The 25,819-nt window shown below is 30.2% G+C and overlaps 1 protein-coding gene across 1 annotated transcript; it reads right to left on the minus strand.

Annotated features, from left to right (window-relative positions):
- Positions 1 to 24,260: 24,260 nt before the first annotated feature.
- LOC121115694 (uncharacterized) lies at positions 24,261 to 25,471 on the minus strand. Its single transcript, XM_040709810.2, has 2 exons — positions 25,394 to 25,471; positions 24,261 to 25,330 (listed from the first exon to the last, which is right to left on the minus strand). Exons 1-2 carry the CDS (start codon positions 25,400 to 25,402, stop codon positions 24,470 to 24,472), a joined length of 870 nt encoding a protein of 289 aa, XP_040565744.1. The 5' UTR covers positions 25,403 to 25,471; the 3' UTR covers positions 24,261 to 24,469.
- Positions 25,472 to 25,819: the final 348 nt, after the last annotated feature.

Genomic DNA, 25,819 nt, shown 5'->3' on the forward strand with positions numbered 1-25,819 from the left:
TTCACTGTACCAAAAAGGGTTAATATAAATAAAAAATAAACTTACTCATACTTTATTTTCAGTTTGGATAAAAATATCAATCATATGAATTTTGATGATGATTAATCATTTTGCAAATCCAGGAATACAAAAAATCTATATACATATTTATTCATTTATATAAATCTTAGTTTTATTAGTTTTGAAAATCAAGGTCTCGAAATTAAATAAATATGCAGATGATTGCTTTTAATAAAATTGTTGTTTTGATTCACCACATCTCTAAACCTCTTATAACAAACGAAAGAAAGAAAAGACTTACTTAATGAAATGTTGATATTTTCTTTATTTATCACTAGCGGAGATATTAGGCATCGACGAGCATGCATACTATAGTATAATAATTTGGAAAATAAATCCCAAGAAATTCTTAGTATTCAGCTTGTTTATTTTAGTATGACGTCATTTTTACGTACCCTTTTTATAAAACTCATTTATTTCCTTTTGTTCTATTTTTTTCATATCACGCACACGCTTAATTTTTTTATTTCTTTGATCAAGTATCTACGCAGTCCAAAGATACACTCAAACATGATTTTATTGAATCCAAACATCCATGCAGACAAACTTGGCTGTATTTATATAGATACAGCCGAGGCAATGGAGTTTCTGAGGACCCAATAGCTATAATTTAATTTAAAATAATTTTTTTGTTTTTCTGCTAAATGCATTTAACAAAATAGTATTTCGTCTTTTTTTGTATCACTATTTTTTGGAGGAGGAGGGGTTGAAATATTTTTTGAAAAAAAAATATCGAAAAATTAAATTTATAGGAAAAATATTTCAAAATTTTAAATTTTTTGGATAAAAATTTGAAAAACTAAATCTTTTGAAAAAAACAATTTGAAAAATAAATTTGTTTGAAAGAAAATTGTAAAATAAAATTGCTTAGAAAAAAATTTTATAAATATGAATTTTTTTGAAAAAAAAATTCAAAAATCTACATTATTTCAGAAATAAAGAAAACTTTTTTTACTTATGTTTTTTTCAAAAACCTATATTTATTCTCAAAAAATAAAGATTTTTGTAAAAAAAATTCAAATAATTTTAAATTTTTTAGTAAAAAAAATTCCTTAATTTTTTTTGGGGGGGAGGGGGCTACAGCACCTCCAATGCACCCCCTGGGGAATCCCCTGAGTTAAAAAATATTTTAAAATATTCTTTAAAAATCTCAAGTACCCCATGGAGTGACTTCAAGTACCCCTTATCCCCATTTGAAAACCACGGAGTAGAACGGCTTTTGATAGTTAGCAAACTGAACCAGTTATTTCAATTTTCCAAAACGTCTTTAATTCTTGAGAAGGGAAGTTGTTCCAAGTATAAAGTAATACCTTATGCGTGTAATAATGAAAGACACAGAGTAACAATGAGGTTTGTCTCCTCAGAGGTTATAGATGTAAGTCCTTATGAACTCGGTATAGAATGGAAGATCGGCATAAGAGTAACTCCAGCCCATATACCTTTGCTTTCAAGACTGATTTTAGCTGATATAGTAACACTTAGCTGCTATCATCCCAAACATTCTTCAAATTGTCTGAATTATCATTTTCATTGTTTCGTTTCTTATATTTTTACAAACCGACAAACATATTTTATACCCCTACTAATTAAAATAACATTAATAGCGAAAAAATTGTCCCTCTTAAAAATAGAGGAAAACTCAATTTGTCAAAAAGCATGTGCAAAAAAAGGAAGACTGAACCTGCAAAAATCACCTTCGATAAGAAAGTGCAGAAAATAAATAAATCAAAAGAACAATATTATATATGTAATTACCCTTAACTATCATAATGCCGCTCGAGTCTTAAACAATGATCAGAGGATCTTATTACGACAATAGATCTGCTTCGACTAAATGTAGGAACATTTTAGAAACATAATCTTTTTGTTGACAGTATTAGGATATCAAAGCGGTAAAAGAAATAAAAAGTTTTAAACGTGAAAGGAAATTGCCAATTGTGTCCTGGAATGAGTCAAAAGGTCAATTTTATATTAAGACAATTTTCACATATTTTATACCTTTTTCAAAATATTCCCATATGCAATTTATATAGGTAGTATGCTCCTTCAACTATGATATGACCGCCCCTATGAAATAACACTTATGAACCTAATACCTATATTATGTACGCATGCTAACTGTTCCTATATAACGCTCAGACTGAATATTATTATTCCTAGTACATTCGATTAGCTTCATTATTTTGTTTCCCAAGACATGATTATGTTTTTCTACGAGGTCATGTCGTAGCATGAGTTAGGTTAAGTAAATAATAGGAAGAGGAACATAGTACATACGTAAAATAACTTTATGATTATTGTCCAGGAGGATTGTAAGGAGTGTCTCGGATTTCTTCCTAGTCATGGATTTGCAAATCTAATTTAACTCTCAGAGTGGCATCAATGTAACTTTAAAAATTTTTTTGTCTGTTTTTTTCGTTTATCTTATAACCATTAAAAATAATGAGTGCATTTCAAATGAAGTTTATAAAAAGTGAATGTTTCATGAATGATTTTTGTTGTTGTTTTGCAAAAATAAACACAAATAGCACGTGCTATGTAATATTGGGTATTAGGGATGATATCTTGTCTTGTATGTAGTAGATCCTAATTTTGTTATTCTTTGTTAGTCTTATAGTGCATGAGCAAACTGATGAAGCATCAATATTTGCAAAATCATGTAGATTTACTAAGTTCTTGTAATGAAGAAATACGTATGCAAAGTGTTAACGAAAAGTAATAGAGCCTAAGCTCCCCCACTATCCTTGCATATGTAAACAACAATATCCCATTGCTTTGAGCTCCAAGTCATTGAAGTCGAATATTACCAGTTCATGGATGGTGTCTGAAAGTAGAGTGGGTTAATTAATGACGCAGTGTCCCAACGGACGTTACTAAATTTTTTTTTTACAAAACTTTGACGTTTTGATATAATGTTTTTTGGAAGGTTCTAATATACTTTATTTGCGACTTTGAGATCCCAAAGTACCCAAAAAGGTTTAAAACTTTGCAACTCATGTAAAAAACCCTGATCAATTTTTTGAATACAATAAAAGTTCCCAGAAAATAAAGGCAGGGGTTACCGCAACTATAATTAACCTTTTGACTCATTCGAGGACGCAATTGGTTATTTACTTTGAACGTTACAATTAAAGGTATATACTCTTTTATCTTTCCTTATAAATATGGATCGACGCTAAACTACTCACGACAAATTCCAAAAACATCTATGATCATTATGGATATCATTTTTGTATATGGCGCAATGATGAGGCGGCCGCAAGACATTACATATTAGGTATTACTGATTTAAGGTCATTGTTAACATCAGATCCCTTATATTTAAAAATTTAGGGGGAGAAAATGAATTACTGCTATAAAGAAGGGAGACTTTTACATTTAAAGACATTAAAAAATTGACTGAAAACAATCGTGAATAACCACTAATTTTATTAGTGGGTATTCTTCAGATCACATAAGATAAATGGATCAACCAATATTTTTTTAATTCCTTGAAATATAATGTGAACAGAATTGTTTGAATTACATAACTATAATACACTAAAAAAATCCTCCAAGTTTGACAAACTAAAAGTGAGCAAAGGAAAAGAAAACAATATTGCTTTTCCCATGTATAAATAAAGTATTTCTTGCCTCAAACTATAAAATATAACATGTTTTCTTTAATCAAAAAATCAATTGATTCAGCTCAAACTTTTTTAAACATAAAAAAACAGAAAACTAAAGAACAAAACAATTATTGGTACGAGTAGTTATGATGTATTTTGGGTATAAAACAGGACCAAAAACTAAGCAACCGTTCTATATAATTGAAAATAACCTTAAAAGGCCGACACCAAGCTTCAAAAACCATTATATGGATAACATTATTATGGATAAAGATCTTAAAAATAGGATAATATCTCCTGTAATCTAGTCCTATTGAATTTGTTGATCTTTGATACTAGTCAATTTGAAAAGAGAACTTAAAAAATAAAACCGATTATAATAACAAGAAATTTTTTTTTCTCGTTTCTGGCACTGATAACCCAAAAATCATACAAACTACCCCAATAATTTTTAAAAAATAACAAAAAGATGCATATATAAAATTAGGACCAGACATCCATCACTACGAAAAAGACAACCTTCTCAAGTTTCGTTCTAGTTAATTTGTTGTTCTTTGACACTAGTCCATTAGAAAAGGGAACCTGAGAAAAGAATAGAGAATGATAATACAACTATTGTTTTTCTCGTTTCTGCCACCAAGAACCGAATAATTATGCAAATTACCAGAATAATCTTCGAGAAAGAACAGAACCCATTCGAATCTAAATTTAGGAACCCAAATCCATCACATCGTAAAATAAACCCTACTCTAGTCTAATGTATGTCAATTTGTAACAAGAGTACTATGAATAGAACCGAGACTAATAATAAAAATATTATTTTTTACAGTACTAGCCTCAATAAACAATCAATCTACAATGTTTCGGTCCTTGCTCCAAAAAATTATACGAATCATCAGAACTGATTAAAAAAAACAACACACTTAAGCTAAAGGATCTACAATTAGGACCCGAAATCTATCACTAATTAGGTAGTATCCAAGCCAGCAATATAACATAACTTTACGCATGGAAATAACACTTAAATTTTTCTTTTTTCATTATAATAAATATGAAACATATTACATCCGTAAAGTATACAAATATATTTTTGAAAAACTAACTTCAAAGAATAACTCTAAATATGGAAATTTACTACGTACAAGAAAGAATAAAAATATTTATATATTCATCCTATTATATTAGTTTCGTCAACACAAACTTGGATGATTTTTCTCAAAACTGAGCCTGAATTACATTTTTATTTTGAGTCTAATTATTTTACTTTTCTATTAATAAATTATTTTGATAAATAATTCAGACTTGCCAAAAATATGGCTTACATATCCACAAAACTATCAATCAGTTTTAGAAAAAATATAAAATAGATTAAATTTAAAAGGCCATATCTGAGCGAAACAAAGTCTCATACATCAAATGAAGGCTCCAGACTATAGTTAATATTCTTAAATATCTCAACCCATTCCATAAATTATAATATGCATGCCATAAATGACGAAATTAAGTCTATGAAATATTAGGTCGTATATGCATATGAAGTGAAATAGTACATTGGGAATTTTCTTAATTTATGTTCAAGATTGGTTTTGTGTTGATACACCACATTTATTTATGTGTCATTCATTCTCAGGAACACGGAATAACAAAAAAAAAAGTTTTTTAGTCACAATTATTCAAAAAATATAAATAAATGTACTAAAAATATTATTTGCGTGTGTTCGTGGGTTCTTTTGTCGTTATTAGTTCAGTCAAAACCTTGAAATAATTTTTATTTATGATTATAAAATATATTATCCTTATAATGATAATAAATAGTTAATTTGACTCTGATTATGGGTGGAAAGTTATTTAACTAGTAGGATTTCTGCCTGAGTCATAAATAATTAATATTATTATGTTAACCTGTTTCAATTTCTTAGTTGACCAAAGTAGTGATTTTTTTTACTTTACCTTATCTAGAGTATTGTACTATTGTGCAAAGTTCTTACACTGTAAAAGGTTATGTAATGACTGTAGAGTGTTTGTCTACAAAAATGTTGTTACAGGTCATTTTAACTCGGATACATGATTTGAGGTCAGATCCCGAATAAACTTATTTCTATGATATTCATTTTTTGTCGACAAATTAGTACTGCAAAAAAAATTCAGAGATCAAAGTCTGTGTTTATGAGGTGTACATTCACTTTTCAGTATCATTTTAGCCTTTTATTATATATGCATCAAAAATGAGCTCTAACAGGTTTTCAGTGAATGAAATTGTAGAATTTGAAAAATTAGGATTGATGCAGAGAAAGATATTTCATGGATAGAAGATCTTTCACAGCCTGAGGATTGTATGTTGATGACCCAATTTTTTTATGAGTTAGTTGCATTGTTTTGAGTCGATTTATACAGTAAAATTATACATTTTGAGACATAATGACGCAAAATTTAACACAAGACAACAAACAAAATATTTTTTGAATTTCAAAAACGATTATAATAGCACTAATCACAAATTTGTAATTAGTTTTTTCTTCTAAAATCTGGTTTTCGAGAGTTTTAAATTAAAATTTTGGAGTAATTTTACCCTTTATATAGGTTTAAAACTAATTTTGAGATTAAAAAACCTCCATATTTTAAGAATTTTTTTTGAAAATAAATAATGGCTTAATTTTTTGGCAGTATGACAAAATGCTAAAGGACAAAGGGTCGAATGAATTTTTATTAACAAAACTGTCCCTGGTTCTACAAAATCCTGTTCAGCTGCAATATTTTGTTATTTTCACTATTCAAATAATTTATGACATCAATTGTTGGGATATATCTTACCCGTTGTGAAAAAAAATGCAATGATGATACGTAAGAATAATGCACACATTATTCTTTGAAGGTTACATTTAGTCAGTCTTTTTTGATTATGTTCATCACTTTAATTACTTTTTAGACACTTGACAACGCTGTCATACTTGATAAATACATATTATCATGTGAAAGGGGTATATGAAAAATAAGTTTTTTAAGATTCATGCCCTTGACTATATAATAGTAGGCACCTCAGTCAATAAAGTTACATTATTACTCTTTATTTATGGTGCCTGAACATAAAACCAATCATAAACAAAAATCAAGAAAATAAGGCAATCCTAATTAATTTTTACTTCAAATACACATACACCCCAATATTTCATAGACATATTCTAGTCAATTATAGGCTTTTGATACAAGTTTGTGGGATGAACTAAGATACCCAATAACTTTAGTTATAATTTGAAATCCTCATTTTATTGTTGAGATTTATATTGGCTCCGATATGACCTTTCAAATTAAATCTATCAAATTTCCATTTTTTTGTTGCGACGATCCATTTTGACTACTTTAAGTTCAGTTTGCGACGCACTCAAAATTTGAACAAAAATGGTGGAGCACTAATATGACAATGATAGTGTAAGGTACTTATAAGATAAATATGATTGACTTATTCGGCTAACTGCAAACTGATTATGGGCCATTTTTCTTTTCTTTTTGAATGAATTGTTGGGTGATACCATAAATCCATCCCAAATATTTCTTAATTCTTGAAAACCCTATAATAAGTATATTACTTTTCTGATGGTGGTGCAAGTAAGTAAGTATAAGGACTGCATTTTTTGAACCTTTGCCACCATTCAGGAGCTCCTGGACGCCTGAGGAGGATTTTATAGTTGGAAGCTGTTCAGTTAGAAGAATGGTGGAAATCTTGGCTATAAAGTGGAATAGAAGTGGGCTCATAAATATAATTGGATTAAAGTTTGGACTCCATCAACAAAAAGATTTTTTTTTTGAAAATATTCCTCCTTCCAACCTTTTATAACACTCTAATTAACCAATTCCCATTAAAAAAAAGTCGTTAATATACAAATGTAAACCACGACAAGTAATCAGAATATTCGTAATCAATGAAGGTAATCAAATGAGTCACATAGGTAATTTAATATATGAGAATCTGGTCATCTGTTTTGTATAAATACATTTCAAAAATCAAATAATTTTTTTTTGTAAACACTTTGCAAGGACGTTTTGAGAAAAAATAACATCCATATTTGCAACCAAAGTATTTTTGCAAATGAAATCCATCATGCTTCATACAGGGATTGGCAAACTTCGTCTGCTTTATCATTTTGTGAATAAATAACTTTTCTTTTTCACGTTTTTTTTCTCTCTTTCTTCACTATTAATGGAATTGGGCAGAAAGACGTTTGTAAGTAATATAAAAATAATGTACTATTGATTGGTTTATAAGTCCGTAGTCAATATAGGGGAATATGAACGTGAAGAGACACTTATAGAAGAATAGATAGGAAGCGATTTGGTCTTTACCAAGTTTCTATCAGCCGCCCATTACTACCCTTCAAATCCTTACGCGAGTACTTTCCTGGTGTTTTTAGGCATCCGACCCTTAAATTGTGTATTTATTGTTTTTAATTGTTACATTTGATAGTTACTTAAAGCAGTGTTTCTCAAATGGGGATATGTGTATCCCTTGAGGTACTTGGAGGCATTTTGAGGGTGTACTTGAGATTTTGAAATAATATTTTACAGGGGTACATAGCTCAGGGGTGGGATGGAGGGATTGTAGCCCCCAAAATTAAGGAATTTTTATTTATTAATAAACATTTACTGTTATTTTTTTTGTGTGTGTGTGCAAAGCTGTGGATTTTTTAATTGGGAAATTCTATATAGTGCTCCCTGATGTATATTATATACATTTTTTTGATCGAATAAATAACAATGTAGTCATATTAATGAAATCTCGTAGGTGTTTTGCATGTAGCATAGAGCGTGTTTAGCTAAGACTCAACCAGGTAACGCTTTAGAGACTAAAGTACAGCCTGGATCATCAATCATAACGTCATGTGAATATTTTTTCTCAAGGTGTTGTTATTATTGTTTTATTAGAATATCTTTGTATTAAGTAACCACGAGTGAGTTTGCTCATAAAAATGGCGAGTGTTACAGTGGTTTACTTTGGCAGTTATTTTCTATATTTGTAGTCAAAGTTTGTCTGTTCAACGCCACTTAATAACTCCAGCAATACCGGATACTACCACTATTATTATATACAAATTAATAAATTATCTATATAAAATACATTTTCCACTCCTCTTTATCGTTGGGAATAGATAAATAGTAAAACCACATATGATACACATTTAACGCAATCTCGTTTATCGGCTCCATAATTTAATAATAACTCCGAAACGAACGATGTAATATCCCCCTATACAAATGGAATACAGAAAATATATGTCAAATTAAGGATTTACATCGAAAATGGAGCAAAAATATGACACACATAGAATATAAAAGATATATTGCAGTCTATTGAATGAATAAACACCACAGTGAAGTAAGGGAGAGTTAATTGTATTACCCAACTATTGTTAAGAATATAAATTAGATTAATGAGAAATATAAGCAATAATTTCATCAGTAAAAAACAACTTGAATTAACAACAACATTATCGAAATTTTCTCGGGAATTGGAAAGCAACTTGTTAGAATATTATGTTTATCAAAATGGTCTTCATGTCTCCAAACCCCTCCTTCCATTTTATTGATACCTTTTGAGTCGAATCTTCAATTAACACAGCTTTTAGCTACTGGTATAACAATATTGATTGTATTTGTTGCCTGTTGAGGGGTTTCTTGTATTTTTTTCTTTTTCTTATCAAAGGAACTGTTAGGAACATTGATTTGTTGAATTCGAATACGCTTATATAAGTTGTGAAAATTCCCAACAATAATGATGAAATAATAATTATGTAATTAATTAGAATGGGCTAACTGTAAACTGGTTTGATATGTATATCGGTACGTTTCTCCGTTGTAGTGAAATTACGTATAAAAATATTCTTCGGAAATTATGGGCCTTCCTTTTCGCATCTTCTATAAATGTTTATCAAAAAAAAGAATGAAAATTACTCATGGGAACACATATTTTATACAAATGAGTTCAAGCCAAAAAAGGAATTGATCTTTGTGCACTAATTCAAAATGGATCTCAGTTTTTCTCTCAGTCATCTGAATTCTTAAATATCTGGGATTATAGTAATTCGTGACTAATATCCTTCCGAGTCATATTTAACCCTTAAAACAATCCCCAAATTAAAAGAAGGATCAACCAACTTATGTAAAAGTATTTTTTATTGATTCTGTATCTTGTTCTGAACTCGATATATTTCCATTTTTATGCTGAAAAATGATGAAAAACTGCACTCTTCTTTAGACCATTATAACTTATTCATAATACATATGAATGAGGAATATGATACCTTATATATATTGAAGAAAAATACTCGATGTATAATTTAAAAAAATATATCTATTTAAAAAATATACATCTCCAAGGACTTTTGTCCCATTTTATATTTTTTAAGTGATCTAATTTGGATAAATTAAAATTATCTATTCATATTAAATAGATTGTTTTATTGTTTCGATCTTGGTATCTCATTCCAAAGGAAGGAGCCCAATCTACTCCCTTATGAGGTCTAGTAGCTTTTCTCGGATGAATTCTCCTCTTGTGGTCCCTCGTGGATTCAGGATCCGAATTTAAACATCTCTTGAGATGGATGATCATAATATTGATATTTTCCTTCGATCTTTCTTTTTCGGGGTTAAATTGGCATTGAAATAAGAAAAAATATGATGATAATGATGACTAAAAATATAGAGTATCTTCGAAACATGGCATAAAAATGGAACAAAAATCTTTGGAAATGCATTTTCTTAAAAATAGATCATTTTTGGATTCTGCTCACATACATAAATTCAATTATTTCCTCAACTCGTTTGTACAAAATTCCTCCCTCTCCACCTTAATTGATATATGTGATAAAAAAAAGACATTAAATTTCTGGCAAACCCCCTTCATGCAGAAACCATTGTATGAACATGATAATTGTAATTGATGACGTTTTGGCTTAGTTGTTGACTATTCCTTTTTTTTAAATTCTATATATGATCTCTTTTTATTCGGGATGACAACCGGGACAAGGCACCCATTAATTTGTCCTCCAGATAAACAGACCAATCCTCCTTGATGGTTGCCGTCAGCAACTTCAAATTTGGATAAAGTGCGGCATTGATGCCCTACCAGAAATATTCCAATAGATTAATATCTGCAGATTATGGAGGTCAATTAAGCCAACAATTTTAGAAATAATTGGTCAGAGTACTTTACACTTTGCCCGCTTTGTGCGTCCTGCTGGAATATATAATGGCAAAACGGATAATTTTCCTTCAACTGAATTAAATATTATAACTGAGTAAGCTGTAGTACACGTTGGAGTTACTTTTCTAGCCCTTACCTAAGAAAATGGGCGGCATCTTGTTTCCATCACTGGAAATGAAGTGTAATACCATCACTTGCTGTGGGTGTTTAGAAGTGCTGATCCCCTCGATATCATTCTTCTCCAGCCACCTGTCATTTCATCAGTTATCTAACTGATACACTGTAGATATTTTCTTTCCGAAAAAGATCTCCACGTTGGAAATGGGTTGTCAAGAGTAATATAGTATATGTCAAGTCTCCGTTCTTTTTAAACAACTGCGAGCAGCCATTTCTTCAGTCGAGCATCAGGATAGTTGATGCCTGTTGCTGTTTTTTTTTGTTGTTTTGCCATTTCTGACTGGGATGTTTTTTCTTTTTATTTGTTTGGAAAGCTTAATAATACCACTATTATTTCATGCAACAACCTCATCTTTTGTATTAAAACGGCGCCTTTTAATGATATAACGATCCACCCAGTAAATTTCAAAGCATAACTTTTAGTGTTCTCATAATAAATATGCATATGAAGAGAGAATAATCAATTTAATATAGTTTAAATTCATATTTAAAGATACCTACACAAGCTGCAGGGATCTACATATACAATATAATGTAACCATGGATATTTTGGATTAAGTTATGGACTTGGGGTTAAATAAGGAAGTAGTATGTTGGAATTTATTACTTTTTCCTCTCAAAGAAATGAAGAAAAGATTGTTATTTTTACGGAAAGTGAGTAACTCTGTGTTGGTTGTGGTGCACTCTTCTTTTTCTTCACTCAAAAGATGAGTTGACAGAGTATAATCAAAGTTCTTCAATGGAAAATGTCAAGAAGAAAAATACTTAAAGATTGTTTTTAACAACTAATAAGTCATTCGAAACAAAAAGAGTGTCTATGAAACTTTAAAAAGGCTATAATACTTAGAATAGGAAGTACCATAAAACACACAAATATGTATAATACATGTAAAGTTTAATGGCAAACGTAGTGAGCATAAAAAAAATCCAAGCCTTCAGCATAAAGGGTATCTAATACTTGATGAGCATGAGAGTACAAAAGAAATATCTTTGAAAATCTCTACATAATTGAAAACTTACCTAAAGGATATTTCTTTTAATGGGGCATGAGTTTGGTTGGTTTACTTATCTTAGTTTGTAAACAAAAGGATTAAAATGGCACCGTCTTACTACAAAATAATACGATTTTCTGAATGATACTATTATTTAATATAAAATATAGGTGTATGTTACTCACATAGAGAGCGCTGTAAAAACTATGCTCTGCAAGGGTCATTTAAAAAAAAACTAGTTTAAACAATAACCTAGAGACTCTCGCACCACCTTGTGGATAATACTTTTTTGGTTTGCTCATGTACAATTGTGTCTCCCTAGAAAAACTACATTAATAAAATAATTAATCTGTTTTTATTTATTTCAATAATTAGTTTGACCGCCTTTCAGACCAATACATTCTTTTAAGTCATTCCGACTCAATCTTTTGTCAAGCATCAGATGATAATTGATGCTGCATCACAGTCAAATTTATCACAGGTGCATTCAAGTCTAGTAGGAAGGATGGGCCACATATTTTCGATTGGTGACATGTCAAGTAAAATAACTGGCCGTACATCTTTACACAGAAGGGGAAAAAACTAATTTCAATCCATTTTGTGGCCAGTTTACACGTCTGACATCGTACGTTGTCTTGCTGTACAATTGTCATCGACATGCTTTGCAACATTTTGCGCAAAGTTGGAAGTCCACTTATTACTCTGGTGAAAATTGCAAATAAAAAGCTCATTTCAAAAAATGTCAACACAATACTGGCCATCAATCATTCAACTTTCAGAGACAAAGTGCAGCTCAGAGAGCGCCTGGTGTGGCATCGTTCCCCACACCATGATATTTGGTGGACATTTCATGACTTGTCTTGATAGAAAACGTGTTCTGTTCACAGATGGACTCTTTCATCCCTCAAATGTTTGTAAATGCTCAGGTGTCGAGCTGCAAATGACAGAGAACGATTATTAACAAGCCTGGGAATTCTCAATTACCAAAAAGTGAGGTAGTCATTACCCCATTGCTTCCCCCAATACTCGGTCTCAGTACTCGTAAAATAGATAATATATAGAGAGTGAGACGTCTAAAGTTTGGGACGTTTTTCAAGGCATGATAACAGGGGCAAGACTGACTTTAAGTTCCATATTAAGGATCGATACAACTTTATTAGATACCGTCCTTCATATATGGAAATCAGTTTAATTATAAATAACGTTTTTATTGCGTCTTTCTATTAAATATCCTTGTTGGAAATAAAAACAACTAATAATGATCAAATTATGGTTAAGGAGCAAAATTGTGGGAGTATTTAAATTTTCAGGCCTATTTCTCAAGGTCATATCCCTTCCCTCTTTAATATAATTCCACTGAAATGACATGAGATTAAGAGAACAACTAAACAATTTAGTATTATAATTCTACATATTCCCAATGGTCATGAGTTTTAGATAACTTAGGTTTATTTTGTTTTGTAACTAATTTATTGTTTTTTATCATCTGATTGTCATTATACATTGTGGGCTTTTTTTTATTCGTCCGATGGAGTTGTTTCTGATAAGTATAAGTAAATAGTATTGTAATATAATTACTCAATTTGACCTAGGAATTGCCTTTGAAGTACATATCATCAACTATACTTCCTTTTCTAGGAGTGACCGTGATCGAACCTATATATATTTCGTCCAAGCGAATAATTTATTCCGAATGGGTAGTCAAACTAGATACGACGCATGATGTTGGGCTTAAAATTGGTTCGTGTTTTTTTAATAGTCGAATGAGAATGAAAAATAAGGACTTTGTTTTTCTATATGACTTAATGAAACAATCTCTGTATTAATATTTTAAATAAAAACAGCTATAATTCACTAAGATCAAGAATTGACAACCTTTTCCATATATTTAAAATACCAATTACCTCCTGAAGGGCCATGTCATTAAATAAAAACGAACAATTGTTTTTGAACTCAAATTTATTTGTCATAAAAACCTGTCTTAATTTGAAGGTTAAATGAAACATAAGGAAATTAACCAATTTGATTAATAAATTATTTAAAAAGTGTCTACATATTATCGGTTTTGTTCTTTCAATTTCGAATTGCATTATTCCCCCCCCCCCTCCTTCATTTTTAAAATGATCAAATAGTTTAAACTTATGCCATATCTTTTCATTTTAGAAATATGTTCTTATCAACTTTTTAAAAGTAACCTGGTGTAAACTACTGCTTATTTCTATTCGAACATAATTGTATAGTTAAAGACATGTGCTGTCATCAATTGATTAGTGAGTGGAGGTCAAGATTAATCGTGGACGAAAAAAAAATCGTTTTTAATTGAAAGGAAATGATTCTAAAAAAAAGGTCATAAAAAATTGAACAATATAATCAGCTTCCATTGATAATGGGTAAAAGTGCGGCAAGACAGAACGCACAAAATTGGATAATTAGCGGGAGTGCAGATCGATCCTAGGACTAAACTGCTGAACGGTCTTTTTTTTTCTTCCTTTCTCTTGCAGCCATTGTTACAAACAATATATCAAGCAAAGACGGTCATGGTAGGTTCAAGGGAGAAAAAGGATTTTTGAAGGGTTTTTTTAAAGATTAAACTTTTCAAACATCATTTCTTCATTGATACAAGACAGAAAACCCCTTGGAATAGACAAAATAATAAATTACTCTGAAAACAGGCATTATCTCCCCCAACTTAAAGAGTTAAAAAAGTATACTAGAAAATGTAATATTAAAACTTTTTTTATCAAAAAATTTAATTTTTGAGAAAAACCGTGGATTTTTGAAATTTAACGTTTTGATTTTTTTTAGTTTACCTATTGTGAATAGTTTTGGATTTTTGAATTTTTTTTCCATAAAATTAAATATTTTAAATTTTTTCCCGAAAAAATTTAGTTTTTTGTAAATAACTGGATTTAGTAATTTTTTTTCCAAAAAATCATATTTTAAATTTTATTCCAAAAAATAATATAACCCACAGAACGCCCCTACCTAATTCATAGAGTTGTAAATCTTAAGCATTTATGGCCTTTGTAGGACTCATTTTCAGTAAAATTGGGGGTCGGAGTCATTTCAGTCTATGGCCTTCTTTATTTCATTCATCCCAATCCTTTCGTAGATGATTGCAGCTGATTTAATGAAACTTTATCATTTTTACAATTGTAATGGTTACTACGGCGATTTTCTTATTCTTTTTTCCTTTTTTGCATGCCACAACTCTTTGGGATTTACAACACAACTAATGTATGTTCTTGAAAATCACCAAATTTAAAGAACTAATTAATTGCTTTTCTCATTTTTCCCTCTATTATAATAGATTGAACGTTTATTACTCAAGGAGTGTTGACGGAGATGTTTTTAAATAATGACGAAAATTATGTACTTTTGTATAAATTTTTCATGGACATTACTATAACCTTGCTTCTACTTTGATCTTTCAAGTATATATGTGAGTATACAAAGATTTTGGGATGGCTATATGTACTTGAGATGAGTGTATGTTTATATTGAGTAGGAAGATTTACTTTATATTATCTATTTATGATATTTTCTGTTGATTATAGTCTGTAGTGAGGACTAACGTGAGTCGAGACATACGACACAACTTGGACTTGAGATCATATTTTGAAGACTTACAACTCGATATGTTTTTTTTTCGTTCCAAATTGCATAATTTTGTAGCTTTATGGAGTGGAGTCCCCATAACACTTTTCAAGCCATTGCCAAGCTTGAACAGTATTTTTTCCTGGCCATAAGTAGTGTAAATTAAAACACAAAATTATTTTTGATACATTATTACGGAAATAACAAAATTATATTCTCACTCACCACAATATTTCACAAACTAAAGAACAAATTGTTATAAAATTTTGACAGGTGTCTCTTGAAGGTTGGTACTTACTTACTAAAAATGAGACGTGGGGAAGAAGTATAACTAACTATGGGTGAAGCCCGGGACTTTTAAACCTATGTATTACTTTCTACTGAATTATAGAAAATCCTTAAGACTATGAAACCGATATTACAATTATGAACATGAAAATAAATTGAAGGACTCAAACTCTACTCGAAAAACACATTTAAGAACTCGAACTCAACTTGATAAAAATATTCAAAGACTTAAACTCGGCTCGACAAAATTATTCAAGTACTCGAACTAGATGCAATAAAAATATTAAAGACTCTATGTAAAAATACAAGGACTTAGACTTTAGATAAAAAACTTGAGACTCGACTTGCAGCCATTTTGGGTAGGATACTAGACTGACTAGCTTTTACTTTGCCATGAAGGCCATTCATAAAATGATTTTTCTCGTCACTTTTACATTCCCTCTGGTCAACAATCTCACGTAGAGCCTTGAAGGTAAGATAAAAAAAAAAAAATATTTTTTGCGTGAGACTTGGTGTTGACCAAGTGAGAAACACTTTATCTTCGCCCCCAACTTTTTTTAATAGGATTGTCATTTAGATAAATTTTCTTTTCAAAATATAGTTAAGAAACAAAACTTTCATCAGACTTATTTTTATTAGCCTTTCACAATTATATTTTTGCTAAGTTGGACATTTTCTAAAATTGTGCGATCAGGATTACAGACTCCGTAGATGTATATTTACCAAATAAGTCAACATATTTTATTTAATGAAAAATTATTAAAAATGGTTGATAATTGCATTTTCATTATCAAAGTTTTAAAAACTTTTAAATCCGTTTTTTTCTTTATCAATTAATTACTATGTAATAGTTGATAGAGTTAATAAATTTGATTTATCATGACCATCCTCAAATTTAGTCATTGAAAATACATACAGAGAAAGAAACTAAAGTTTATTCGTAAAAAAATAAAACTTAAAGAAGAGTAATTTGGATATTCCTTGATATTTTAAAGAACCTTACACAAAACAAAAACTGAAATAGTAAGTGTTTATAAAATGAAATCTGTGTTAAGCCGTCAGTATAGGGAAACTGAAAAAGTGAGCTCATGCCACATACCCTTGATCATTCACTTCCGGCTCAAGTTATCCTTGAGCCATTTAATGACCGGATATTTAATTCATCTTTGTTAATAATTATTTCAATTATTGCAATAATTCATATAATGTTTTGTTGTCAAAATTAGAAATGAATTTTTAAAATTTGTCCAAGAAATAAAACCGATCCATTTTATAACTAAGCACATCGTTACCTATGTTGTATCAAGCAACCTTTCCGCCAAAGAAACAGAAAAAAGGTTCAAAATCATCTGGTAGTTCAAGCACACCACCTTCTATTTAAATCTTAAGTACTCACAAAATATCATTGTCATATTATTTATCCACAATACCATATATATATCATAATATTAAAATTCTATATAGTATTTTATTCAATACTGTATTATAATATTGCTTAGTTTATATTTTAATAAAACAGTAGTTATACATTTGTAGTTGTAAATGATGGTCCAAATTTCTTGATGTAAATTATAAAACGGCCAATATATTATAAAGGATTGATCTGATCTAGTGGAAACATTTTATTATTCTCAATCTGGAATTAGGTTGACGCAAAATCACGGAGGAGGACAGTAAGATAGCTTTTCTCTGAACAAAGCAAGCTGGGACGGTTGGAAAGAGTAAAGAAGACTATGAATTCCGGGCAATGTTTTGCTCTTTCCTGATGGAAACATGTTCGACATTGATGCCACTGTGAACAAGCAGAATAGCTGCTACATCACAACCAAACAATATCTCAGCTTCACTGAGACTTGTCTTCAAAACAAAAAATCCAGCCAAAACCATGGCCTTCGATGTTTTGGAGTCAGTCCTCCCACTTTTGTGAAGAGGAAGTAGCGGTTCAATCCAGATGCTCACATCAAGTACTATATTAGGCCAGAGAAAATTTCGAGGAGAACTTTGTTTTCAATCCAGAAAGACCTCCGAGTCATCCCATTGCTAAGACCCGTGCCTTCCTGAGAGACAACTTTGATGACTTTTGGGACCTCGTATTGAGGCAATTATTAGAGCTGAGGGCTCACAAGTTGAGTAAAGTTGTGCCAAGTACTATTTTCATATAATTTTGTAAAATAAATGACCTCACATAAAATTATCGTTCTAATTTTACTCATGAAAAGTTGAAATAAAATAAAATATGTATTACAAGATAATTTCATGTCTGTATAGTGTATATGTATGTAAATATGATGAGGAGCCACAAAAGAATAGTACTCCTGTCTTTTTAGAAACGGAGCATGAGTATGATATAACTTTTACTTCGTTTATATATATACGTAATGTTAATAAATTACGAAAGGGCCATAAGTGAGACGAAGGAATTGATAGCTGACAACAAAATACATAGGATATTTTTGTAGTAGCAAGGTAACGCTGTGAAAGGTCATAAAATATATGTCTCTTTTATTTAAAAAAGTCCATCAAATATGTTTGTTATAAGATAAGATCATTCCAAAAAAAGTAATCCAATTTTTTTTCAATCAAATTTTAAATAGTTGTGATACTTCAAGATTAGGAAATTTTCTCAGGCTGTATGCAATGAGACAAGTTTTGACGTAGGGAACATAATTATAGGGGCTATAGTGGTCCAGGGGTTAGGTGCCCTAATGCTAGAAAAATAATATAGTATGTATATATGTTACAAGTTAGAGTTGGGGATTTGCACTCAAATATGACTTGAGTCCATATTTTGAAGACTGACGACTTGACTTGATGACACAATCCTTGACATGTGAGCAATCACTTGAGACTTGACTTGAACTTAAAGTATAAAAACCCCTGGTATATAGCATATACAAGGTTAATCCAACCATAATTTCAATTAAAAATAACTTGTAAGTAAGTTCCACTAAGAAATTTTAGTAACTGCACTTTTGACTCAAAAGTGAAAACACTTAGTAATATCTTTGATCAGTTAGTAAAATTGATTATACCTTACTTTACTCACTTACTATACCCTATTCCTATTTCATAGTTTTTTGCATAAAAAGTGAATACTTTTTCAAAATAAGAAGTTTGCAATCTTTCAAAAATGATATTCTTTCAAAATACTCTATATTATGTAGCCTTGGAGATTGAGAAAGAATTAGCGCCGTTCAGGCTTTATATTCCTTTTTGAATGCCTAAACGCTTAAACGGAAACAAATTGAAGAAATAATGGAACAAATCCTTGAACGGTGTTCATTTAAAGAATTGATTTCCAATCTTTTTATCACTACAGAGGAGTGTACCAATTAACTCACTTTTCTTGAAAAAGTAAAAAATTGAGTGTTCAAATGCGTTCTTTCTCATAAAAAAACACGTTTAACAAAGTTTGAACAATTTCCATGAATATTTAGAGGTAGCTCAACGGTCTTAAAGATTTGAAATTTTACATATTTTTGGAAAAAAAAAGATTTTGTTTAAATATCATCTATATACTACACAGTTTATCTTGTTACTAAAATAAACAAATTTACTTAAGTTCAACTTCATCAGAAGTTTTTTTTCATATATGTTTATGGTAAACCCTTTTTATGTTTCTAAAAGAACGATAAAAATATTTAAATGAAATGTAGCTTTTTGCCTATCTTTCTGGTCATCCTTATATCACAGCCAATGAGTGGCTATTGATATTCACAAAAGTTTTCGAATACGTTCTTTTACTTAGATTAAGGTAAAAAGTGCTAATTTTGATAAACTTTTTTTGTAAAAAACAACTATATTGGCAAGATTTATAAGGTAAGCTAATTTTATAAAAGAAGTCCTTCAAGGCCATTTTTGGAAAAAAAAAAGACGGGATTAACAATAATGTTAAATATAGGTATTTTAAGTTATTAAGTAATATTGCAATGTAGCACTTTGTCCTATATTTAATTATTTAATAACAAATCAAAAGTATTCATTTGCAATTCTTAATAATAATTTTTTCGAGTAATATAATAAATATACAAGTATTTACATTAGGATTTCATATTTAAAAATTTTTATATGCATAATATTTAAAAAAGCTTGTTTATATATTTAAAGTTTTCTTCTTTGAGTCAGCATACAATCTTCTATGGTCTTTATCTACTTGAAGAAGAAATTGCAGCTGTGATTTATCATTCATTGACAAACCACTGATTCTGGTATGAGGGCAACTTCCCTTTCAGTAAGATCATTAATAACATTGTGGGATCGAATTAATTCTGATTACTCTTTGAAATCATCCCTATCATTCCATGATGCAGGATCCGCTTCTAAAAATCTATAAGTAAGCTCCATAATTTTCAAATTATATTTTTTTTATTTCATTGTTATTGCTCTCTATTATTGATTTTTGAAGAGATCAGCACCCGTCTTTTAGATAACAAACTTAATAAACCATCAAAAATGCGAGTTCTACAAGTTTCTCCGACAAGTGGCATAAATGTCTGAGAAAATTTGCATTATGTTGATTTGGAAATTTGACTATTAGTACTTGATTATTTTATTTGTGGCTTAATTAAATGAAGGTCTTTGTAAGGAGCATCTGAAGTCTTCGATGTATTGATTCAAACTGTTATATATATTCTTACTATAAAAACACATATATTTCGCAATCACGGTTCCTCTTTGCAAGTTAGTTCAAATTCAGATTTAAACATCCAGATTTTAAGACTATATAAGACTTTTGATAGCCAACGGGGATGGCGCATTAGACCAGGTATAATAAATTTTACTACTCGCTTAGGATTAAACCCAGGAAATAATATGACTAGCTCTAAGAATTTTCTACTATCGTTCCTCGGAAATTTATTTTCACAATGTTTGTTAGCCAAGTCAATAGTGCCTTGTCGTATGTCTTCAAACATCCTAGCCTCCTCTTTATCTGCAATCCCACAATCATACTAGTGTTTCAAGTTGTTGTGGCAAAAAAACATCCCTTTGACATTGCTAATAATGCTTCATTCTTTCATCGTATTGAAAACAGCTGTTTCTTGTGCCTCCCCTGTCCTTGATGGAAGTTTGGAAACATATAACAACTTTTTAATTTTTTATCCTGAAACTAATACTTGTAACGGATAAACTTTTTTTTTTTGCAATAATATTTGAAATAATTTTATAATTTTTCTATCCCAATGAATAATGCAAAAGTGAACGCAAAGTTCACTTTTGTTTAATGTAACGACGACCTCGTGATCAATTTATGTCCAAAATTATTGGTTACAAAGAACTTTTTTCCTTCCAAACTTGAGGTCTACCCTAGATGACGTCACTTTATTGCTCTTTTAAATTGTATGGGTTCAAGCTATATTACGATACCAATAATTTTTTATTCGTTTCACTCGCAAAATAAGGATACATGTTTCACTTTTTTTATACTATTTGGAACAAAAATATATTACAATATGTTGTACCCACTGAATTTCGTTGGGGGTGAAGGTAGCTCAGAAATGTAATTTCTTTATTTTATTTAAAGATAAATTATTTGGAGGGGATTATTTCAGAAATGTATTCGATAGTGTCATCGCTTGGTCAATTTTTTTAATGAAATAGTGCAATGTAAATATCGCTTTCAATACCAAATTATTATTGTACATATTTCAATGTGTCGGTAACCTGATATTAACATATAGCACTGGTAAACGGAATAACACTGGTCCAACCCTCATATTATGTGATTTCAAATTTTTCTTAGTTGGTTTTCCCTACAAATGAGTTGAAATAAGATCTAAGAATCGCATTGGATTATTTAAACTTAAACTTGTAAAAGTAGAAACGTCGAAATACTTCTCAAGGAACATAACTCTAAATACATAATTATATAGTCATAAAAATCTCAATGTCAATCCTATTTTTTATATTTACATTCACTTAATAAAATTCCATGATGTTGAACTTTATTGTCTTGTATTGGTACGTTGCGTATGTATAAAATAAAATCATAAGTCGAAGGTAAGCTTATGAATGCAATTGCTCAAACATCTTTTGTAATTGAGGAAAAATAAGTTTTTTTAAACAGGCTTATGGATATTTTTCCATGGTCAATACGAAAAATGCATATATTTAGTAATATATAGATTGTAGAGGGTCATTTACTTTATAATTCTTCTCTAATAAGTTTTATATTCTAAATTTTATCTTAATAAAAAAGTAGAAACAGTTTTCTGTTATTAAATTCCCTCCAATAAATTAGTTATGTACTTTTTTAAATATAAGATCAAGGGCGCCCATAATATTATATATATATTTTTTTGAGAGGGAGACTTGGTTTTTGAATTAATTTTTTGTGGGAAAAAAATTAAATTATCAAATTTCAAAAAATCCATAGCTATTCATTTAAAAAAAAATTTAAAAAATCCACAGCTATTTAAAAAAAAAATCAAATTTTGTAGAAAAAATTTTCAATAATTAAATTTCAAATTAAAAAATTTTTATTAATGAATTTCAAAAATCCATAGCCATTCCCGAAAATTAAATTTTTTTTTTTTTTTTTGTTTCTTATGCATAATTTGCCCGAATGAAAAACCTTTTATCCCTATTTTCGCGTATAATTTTTTCATCCTGGCCAAAAAAAATTATAGTAATAAGCAAAAATTCTTACCCCAAACCCTGTGGACGCCCTGACCATTTCTAATATGTGGTCCGTCAACAGGAATGTAAGTTATAATAATTTTTCAAGAAATTGAATTATAGTCAAACCTGACCTAACGACCATTTCAATAAATGTCACCCCTAACGTTGTTGGGATCCTTATCTCGGACAGAAGAGTAAAAACTTGGTATTTTTGAGTTCTGTGGTGGTTGGGCTACAGTTCTGCATATCATTTTTATAACTGATAAAGTTTCGTCCTTGATGATGTCACTCAACTTTATTTCTTCTTTTTTTAATCAGTTCTGGTAGTAGCAGTACAAAGGACCGATATTCTTAAGGACCGGTTCCAAGGACTGATATGACCGGTCTTAAGATTGGACTGGTCTGGAACGAATAAATAAGAATTGACACAGCACTAGTTAATTAATTTTAGTAGGGGCGTCCGCAGGGGAGGGGCTTGAGGAGCAGTAAGACTTCTTAAAAACATAACAATGTGTGAAGGAAGATTTGAAAGGAGTGGTAATCTTTTTAATTTGATAAGGGGATTAGGAAATCAACAGATTCGGAGATTAAATCTACAAAAACATAATGTATAAGATCAATAAACATCAAAGAGAAATCTAAGAGGGAAATATTCCTGTTACGAAAATATTACATGCTATAAAATGTAAAGGACTGGACTTTTCCATGCATAGGTTCATTTACAAAACCATTATAAATGGAAACATTTATGAAAAAAACTCTGGGAGATCTCAATGTTTTTCTGTAAAATTGAAAAATAAACCCCAGAACCTTTTTCTCAAAATGTTAGGGTACTAAATGAATAAGAAGTCAAGTGTCAGAGATATTAGATGAGATATACAGAGTTAAATTCCAGGCAAACCTTTTTTCGTTTATCAAATTTGGTACCCATCAATAAATAATTAATTTTATCATTACATTCATAGTATGCAGTCTTTATAAATTGAAAAGTATGAAGACTTCCTTATCAGGTGATTTTGTATATAATATTTGTGGCTTGAGTTAAGTTTACAATTCCATGATTTTTAAAAATAAATATTGTATTGTAAGAAGATTTATTTATAATTAAGAAGTCATAAAAGAAAATTGAATACAAACCCTATAATTTTACAAAATATTTCTATGAAATATTAGAATGTATGTGAAATAAAAAAAACTAGTAGGAATTTTTCCTTTACTTGAATTTTATTTAAGATTTTTTTTTTGTTTTAACTCACCATCTATTACATAAAAACAGAGATTGTCATTTTATTATGCCTTTTACATCGATTTAATAAATATAATCAAGCTATTAAAATTGTCCATTGATTTTAGTTTTTTATAATTAATTTAATTTTTATTTAAAAAAAATTAAGCCATATTATTAAAATTAGGGCTAAACAATCAATCAAAATTAAGTAAATTTCGTAAAGGCTGTCAAAGGCAAGGTCATTTAAAATTATCTTTTCCAAGAATCACACCTGTCAAAAAATGAATCAAGTCATTTCTTTTTCAATCGTGACCAATTAATATTATTTATCATCTATAAAATAAGGCCTTCACATGAAATAAATTGTTTGTTCGATTGGGTTTGAATAGATTATTAGCAACATTTTTATTTATGTTAAAGACATTAAAATTACAAAAACCTTGAATAATTTAATTTATCAGAAAATAAAAAAGATGACAAATTAACAAAAAACAAAGTAATTTAAAAATATATTTAGTATATATTTCTTTATTACAAAACAATGTAATTTTATAAATAAATATAGGAAAGATTTTGGGTTACAATAAATATCAACAACAATACCGCCGTTTAGGTGATAATAAATATTAACAAAATAAATAAAGAACGTTATTTTGATCAACAAGAATACTTTTGTAGGATTGATTTGATTTGAGGTGTGAATGGTTTAGCCTAAAGGAGCTCCAAGAGCGTTGTCCTCATCATAAGTCTCGCCAGGTGCAGCAGGAGTAGGGTCCAAACACCATTTGGTCCTGAGGGGCTTATCAACCTTTTGTGGTTGAGAGAACTTCAAGTTACAGACTTCTTGGGGGAAGGTTGTGCATTCGTGTTCAGGCTTGAGCTTGGGAACAAGCTTGGTTTGGAAGCGGCAGGTCTTTTGGGGGTTCAAGTCACAGACCTCTTCAGGTACATCAATTAGAGAAGTGATGGTCTTGTCATGGCACTCTTGTGGTCCCTCTTCTGTGACGCATCCAGCTCCACAGATCTCAATTGGAAGCTTTTCGCACTTGGTGTCTCCAACGAATTTACCGGGTTGCTTCTCTACGTATTTTGTGGTACAGGAAGACTCATACACGGTACGACATTCCTCGGGTCCTTGACCGTTGCAGACCTTTTCCAAGGGCTTGTAACACTTCTTGATGGTCTCTTCAGTGGCTTGTTGCTTGAATGTGACTTGACAGATTTTCTCAAAGTTTTCTTCGCAAACCTCTTCTTGAGAGGGTGTGAATTGTGTCACATAAGTGTAGTGACACTTTTCCACGTTCTTGTGAGTACATTCGAGGATGGGATCCTTTTGAATACTTTGAATGGTTTCTTGTTTTTCTACACAGCAGAGTCCTGTTTCAGGGTCATTTTGACATCCACTGAAGTCAACAGCTCCTGATACAAGACTGTTGTCTTGACGACCTTGTCTAGATGATTGGCCATTGAAACCCTGATTGAATGATGATCGAGAGTTGCTTGAAAAAGGATTTGGCCGAATAATATCTCCGGACACAACGGTGGCTACGAACAATAAAAGTCCCAACTGGAAAGAAATATAAACATGGGAATTATTTTTTGTAGTTTTTTAAAGACTTTTGTACTTTACCTTGACCATTTTAGTTCTTTTCTTTCAGTGGAGGTTTCAAAAACTGATGCTCGTATTTTAAAATCCCTTAAATTTATATACTCACAATCAATAGTCAACATGTTTCAACTTCTACGCAAGATATGCGTATTCGTTGTGCGTAGCTCTCTGTTGCCCTCTCATTTTGATATAGGCGTGTATGTCCTTCAAATGTACCGAATAGACGAGTACAACCTTTTTTTAAATGTATGTACAATAAATAGGAAACCCATTTGTTTTTGCTGTTTTGGGTACATCTTCATTTTTTATTTATATTTTGATACAAGTACATACCTATATTACTTATTAGCTATGCTCATTATATATAGACTGAAATGTATATACCTTTATATATATGAATAATCCCTTCCAAGTTATCTTTAATATTTGGTTTGTTTTCATTTATTA

The sequence above is a fragment of the Lepeophtheirus salmonis genome, chromosome 1, assembly GCF_016086655.4.
Source record: "Lepeophtheirus salmonis chromosome 1, UVic_Lsal_1.4, whole genome shotgun sequence".
Classification (NCBI taxonomy): domain Eukaryota; kingdom Metazoa; phylum Arthropoda; class Copepoda; order Siphonostomatoida; family Caligidae; genus Lepeophtheirus; species Lepeophtheirus salmonis.